Genomic DNA, 5508 nt, shown 5'->3' with positions numbered 1-5508 from the left:
TAGTGGGATAACTCTTTCAAATTATTATTATTTAAAAAATCCTGATACTTGCTGATTTGCTTGGAACTGAATTGAATGAATATACTTGTAGGGGTTTACTAGTTTGCATCCCCATCAAAAACGTGTTTGCTGTTTCACTTAGTTTCTTCAATGTTGGGAATTTAATAGGTGTGAAAACTTGAATTCTTTAGTAGCAATGTTTTTAAGATACAGTGTCTATTTTTACCAGGAGAAAAATTGTTAATGAGTTTTAAATTTAAATCTTCTATTGGCCTGAATGCTTACATGCAAGATCAGGTAAGTTTTAGCATAATAGCTAATCATTTCTACTTACACCTCGTTAAGGAAATCTTATACTTTAAAGTAGGTATTTAATTTGGTTAAAACATTTTAGGTTTAAAGGTACAAGTTTTTGAATAGGTAATTTATGCACATGGTATAAAGGTTAGATTTCCCCCCAAGCTCTATTTCTCATCCCTCCCCCCTTTAGAAGCAGCATGTTATGTTCTTACGTATCCTTCCAAAAAGAGGCTGTGTGTAAATCAGTATATATGTATGAAATCCTCTAGTCAACCCTTACAGGGTTGATATGAGGATTTATTTGTAGTATGGGTCTGGTGCATAGTAAGAACTATATAAGTATTTGGTAAACAACATGAATAAAACTGGCAGAAAAAGATTTATTTTGAACTTTTGCGTGAACTGGTTTGACTCTGCTCCAGGGTCTCCAAGGGTTTTGCAGGTACTGCCTGTGGAGGGGGCAGGGATCCAGTTGGCTGGGCTCCAGGTCGCTCCCTCCCCACCTCAACCTCAGGACAGCCGGACTGTTCAGTTGTACATCTGCACTTCCAGCGGAGATTTTGTTTGGAGGAAGGACTAAGGTGAAAACTACTAATGCAGCTGGTACTGGTAACTGTTTTGTTTCTCTTTTAATTTTCAGATGTTTCTTACTGTGTACCTCAGTAACAATGAAGAGCACTTCACCGAAGTTCCCGTCACTCCAGAAACAATATGCAGAGATGTGGTAGACCTGTGCAAAGAACCTGGCGAGAGCGAGTGCCATTTGGCTGAAGTGTGGTGTGGCTCTGGTATGAGACCCAGTTAACCTTGTGCTTAAGTTCTGCTGTCTTTTATTAATTTTGGTTTATAAAAGTGGCACTGTGTGTGAACGCTCATGTTTCTACACAGAAACTGTAGAATAGCATGTCCGTCAGGAGGTAGTGTTCTCGATCTAGCTTTGTTGTGAAGTATAAAGTCTTCCTGCTGTTTTGTTTTTCAACACTAAAATGAAGACACCGCAGTATAAAATATAAAAGATCATAGGACAGGTAGCTGATGTACCAGGTAGAAGATTCTGAGGTGTTATGGTCAAATGTATGGTGCTCAAAAGTATTAATTGTACGTTTGGGCTATACTTTATTAGAAATTTGAGACATCCTGATTGGTTTGTCCTCTCTTTAAGTTTTTGTAGGTTTTTAGGGAAAGCTATTCAGTGTTGAGGAACTGTAAAGGCAGACAGCAGTGGTTAACTCATAGGCATTATGGCAAGCATTGAAATCAGGCCCTCAGTATGGTTCTTTGGAGCTCTGAAATGGGACAACCTGGTTTCTTTGTGGCTCCATAGGAGTTTATAGATGTGGGAGTGACTTTTCATCATTTCTGTCTTGTTCCTGTACAGCCTGTGTGAACTCCCAATGTTTCCTTTTTCTCCTTTGGAGTGCCATATGTCCCCAGAGCAAGTGAACATACTGTGTTAATTGAGTTCACGCTATTCATGACATCTAACTTAAGCTGAGCCCTCTTTTCCTTCCAGGCAGGTCCTTTTATACATCTCTGGTTGACTTTTCTATAGGTGGATGTTCTAGAAGTTCTGTGCTCTTTCCAAATTACCTCTTTTTTTTTCTTAATGCAGAAAGCAGATTAGAACATTCACATAAAGAAGCCCACGTGATCTTTTAAAATGGAATTGTATAATTTGTAAATTGTATTACTTCATTTTCCTGTTTAAAACTCTTTTGAGGCTTCTCTTCCACTTGAAATAAAATCCAAATTCCTTAGGTCTTAGACTGTGAAGTCGCATGACTTGCTGTCTTTGCTGTTATCTGGTACTGCCTTCCTCTTTGCTGCCTCCTGCAGCTTTCTAAGTGTTTCTTGAATGTGTGGAGCTCTTTCCCACCTTAGAGCATTGGCCATAGCTATTTCCATTGTCTGTATTGTTCTCCCTTCAGATTTTGTCATTGCTGGTTCCTTCTGGTCATCGGATTTCAGCTAAAATGTTACCTCCTTGGAGAGGCTTTTCCTGAGCACCTGCTAAAAGTAGCCATGAAGTTAGTTCTTGTTTATTTCATCCAGATTTGTACCTCTGTGGCATGCGTGTCACTCTCTGATTTTGTGTGTTGATTAGTTTCTTGCCTCTTTAATCCCTTTGGACCCCAAACACACGCACTAGATTCTAAACTACTTAAGTGTGGAGAGAGAGACTTTGTTTATCTTTTTCATTGCTGTATCCCCAGCTCATGGGGAATGCCTGGTGCCTAATAGGTGCTCAATAAATATTTACTGTGAATGAGTAAACAAATTTCTAGCTGCTTCTGGTAATGTCCTTGCATTCAGCAAATTACCTTGCTTTATTCTTTACTGAGATCATGGAAACCATCCCTTGCTTTTTTGTTGTTGTTGTTGTTGTTGTTTTTAAAGATGACCGGTAAGGGGATCCTAACCCTTGACTTGGTGTTGTCAGCACCACGCTCACCCAGCGAGCAAACGGCCTTCCCTGTATGGGATCCGAACCTGCGGCCTTGGTGTTAATGGAAACCATCCCTTGTGAACTTGCTTAGTTTCCTTCCTGTGTACCTCAGATACTCTGTGTTGCCTGTCCTTTCTTCTCATCATCTTAGAGGAAGAAGTGCTCTCTGCTGAGGCTGTGCTCTCTTCCTTGACTCTCGATTTCACCCATTCCCTTTCCTCTCTAGTATCTTGCTCATGTGACTTCAGTCACTTTCACTATGTGATGGTGATGCGTAAAAGACTTTTTCTTACAACATTTTAATTAAAAAAATTTTAATGACAGATAACACCTGAATGAGTTTTTGTTTGTAAAAAACAAAATAATAAAAACAAAATGCATGTTGCTCCCTTAGGCCCATCCCCTGATCCTTGAAGTAATCACTTGTGATTTTAGTAGATAACTTTTCAGACTTCTTCCCTGCATTTATAAGTAACTACAGAAATAGTTTTGTGGGTTGTTTCTCTATTTCTTTATATAAATAGTAGGACACAAATCAACGTCCTGAAGTTTACTCTTTTACCTTACAACATAGCTTGGAGATCTTTTCAGATTAGTATGTGTAGGGCCGGCCCGGTGGCACACTTGGTAGAGTGCGGCGCTTGGGAGTGTGGCGGCGCTCCCGCCGAGGGTTGGGATCCCATATAGAGACTGGTCCGCTCACTGGTTGAGCGTGGTGCGGGCACGACACTGAGGGTTGCGATCCCGTTACCGGTCACAAAAAAAGACAAAAAAGGAAAGAAAAAAAAAAAAAGATTAGTATGTGTAAATCTATACCATTCTTTTTAACTATTACGTAACTTTCCATAGTATGCATAAACTGCAGTCGATCTAACAATTTCTGTATTCACGAACATTTAAATTAATTCTACTCTTCATAAGTACTGCAGTAATAAAAAATCCTGTTAGGAGCCTCTTTTCTCTAGGGTGCACACATTTCTCTAGGGTGGATGCCAAGAAGTGGAATTCCTTGGTTAAAGGTTCAAACATTTTTTTAAAAAGTTAATTTTTATTGTGTATGTTTAAGGTATGCAACATGATGTTCTGGGATACATATAGATAGTAGAAAGGGTACTATAGAGAAACAAATTAACATAAAGTTTCACACATTTAAAAATGTAATGTATATTGCTAGATTTCCCTCCACAAAGGTCATATCAGTTCATACTCCATCCAGTTATTTCTAAAAGTATTCCTCATCAACCATTATAATAATATTTTAATTTTTGCTGAACTTATAGCTGAAAACTTGTCTTTTGTTTAAATTTGCGTTTTTCTTATTACAGGTGAGGTTTCCTGTTTGTTTAGTTGCTATGTGGGTTTTCAATTTTTTAGTTGTTTCTGTATGTCCTTTGTTCATGTTTGCTTTGACTTTTACCTTTCCCTCTTGATTTGTAGGCACTTAAAAACTCTGTTCTGGATTCAGGCCTATTTGTGTGTTATTTTAAAAAGTCCTTTCTTCAGAGCTGTAAATATATTCTCCTGTTATATCATTCTCTAAGTGTTAAAGTGTTGTCTTGCCTTTTCTTTTCTTTTCTTTTCCCTCTTCTTTCCCTTTTCATTTTTCCTTTTCCATTTCCTCATTACCCACTCATGTGTTTGCTTAGTGAACATTTTGTGGAGGCCTGTTATGTGCTAGGGATTGTGCTCAGTTGCAAGGGATACAGAGGTGAAAATTACCTGCCGTCAGGTATCTTACGGTGCAGGAGGAGAAGCAAGTATCAATAGACATTTATAACGCAGTGTGACAGCTGCAGTAATAGATGGATGTGCTCCATCTGCAGAAGGAGGAGAGGGCACCAGAGAAGATGATGAGTGCAGGGAATGACATGTTCAAAGTCACACAGGCAGGAATGCCATGGTGAGGAGCCAGGTGTGGTTGGAGCGTAGGGTGATGGTGGGGAGCTTTGGGAGCCTTTGGAGTGTCTGTTTCAGCTTGTGCAGGCTCAGGCTTGATCTTTTACTATCCTAGGGCCATTAGGTCGTTTGCACCTCGAGCTTGGAAGAAGGTCCATACCCATGGGGGCAGTCCAGTGTGGACTAGAAAGTTAATTCACTTCCTTTGAGTTCTCTCTGCTCCTGGAACCTGGAGATTTTACTTCATTTCTTTTAAGTATAGCTGTGTGTGTGTGTGTGTCTATTTTGGGTAGAGGGTCTACTGAGAATTTCTTTTGGAGGGTGTCTCCTCAGCTATGATTATTTGCTTTTGGGGGTCTTAGTTGTAGTTTGTATGGTTTATAGAAGTGATTATCTGTGTCAACGCAGTGTGGTATGTTACGGGAACTAGAGCCAGAACTGCACTTTATTTGTTGTGACCAAGCGCATTAAGTTCAGGGTCAGTTCACAGAACTGGCTGCTCCGTTATCTGCCATGTTGTTTATTTAGGGTATTGAGAAAGTGTCTTCTATTACTGATAAGTGTGTTGAGTTTTCTTAGGCTATTTCAACATTCTTATATTTAAAAATTATATTGACATTACTGGTGGTTCTTTGATTTTATTCAGTTGCCTCCTCAAACAGTATGTTTGGTTTTTATATCTAGATCCCTTGAGATTGAAAGATTTTTTTTTTTTCCTATTTGTCTTTTCTCGTGACCGGCAACGGATCGCAACCCTCAGTGTTGCGCCTGCACCTCGCTCAGCCAGTGAGCGGCCGGTCTGTACGTGGGATCTGAACCCTCGGCAGGAGCGCCGCTGCGCTCCCAAGCGGCGCACTGTAACAGTG

The 5508-nt window shown here is 39.8% G+C and overlaps 1 protein-coding gene across 1 annotated transcript in view; it reads left to right on the top strand.

The window, feature by feature from the left end:
- Positions 1-285: 285 nt before the first annotated feature.
- Positions 286-5508, top strand: part of LOC103582710 (apoptosis-stimulating of p53 protein 2-like) — a gene marked incomplete at its 3' end in the record, with an annotated part of 6606 nt that continues 1383 nt past the window's right edge. Inside the window, exons 1-2 of the mRNA XM_008564229.1 lie at positions 286-297; positions 941-1088. Coding sequence (XP_008562451.1) covers positions 286-297; positions 941-1088 — 160 coding nt within the window. The remainder of the gene's footprint in view (positions 298-940; positions 1089-5508) is intronic.

This window comes from Galeopterus variegatus, unplaced genomic scaffold (genome assembly GCF_000696425.1).
Source record: "Galeopterus variegatus unplaced genomic scaffold, G_variegatus-3.0.2 Scaffold17499, whole genome shotgun sequence".
NCBI lineage: Eukaryota > Metazoa > Chordata > Mammalia > Dermoptera > Cynocephalidae > Galeopterus > Galeopterus variegatus.
This window is presented reverse-complemented; position numbering and strand designations above follow the sequence as displayed.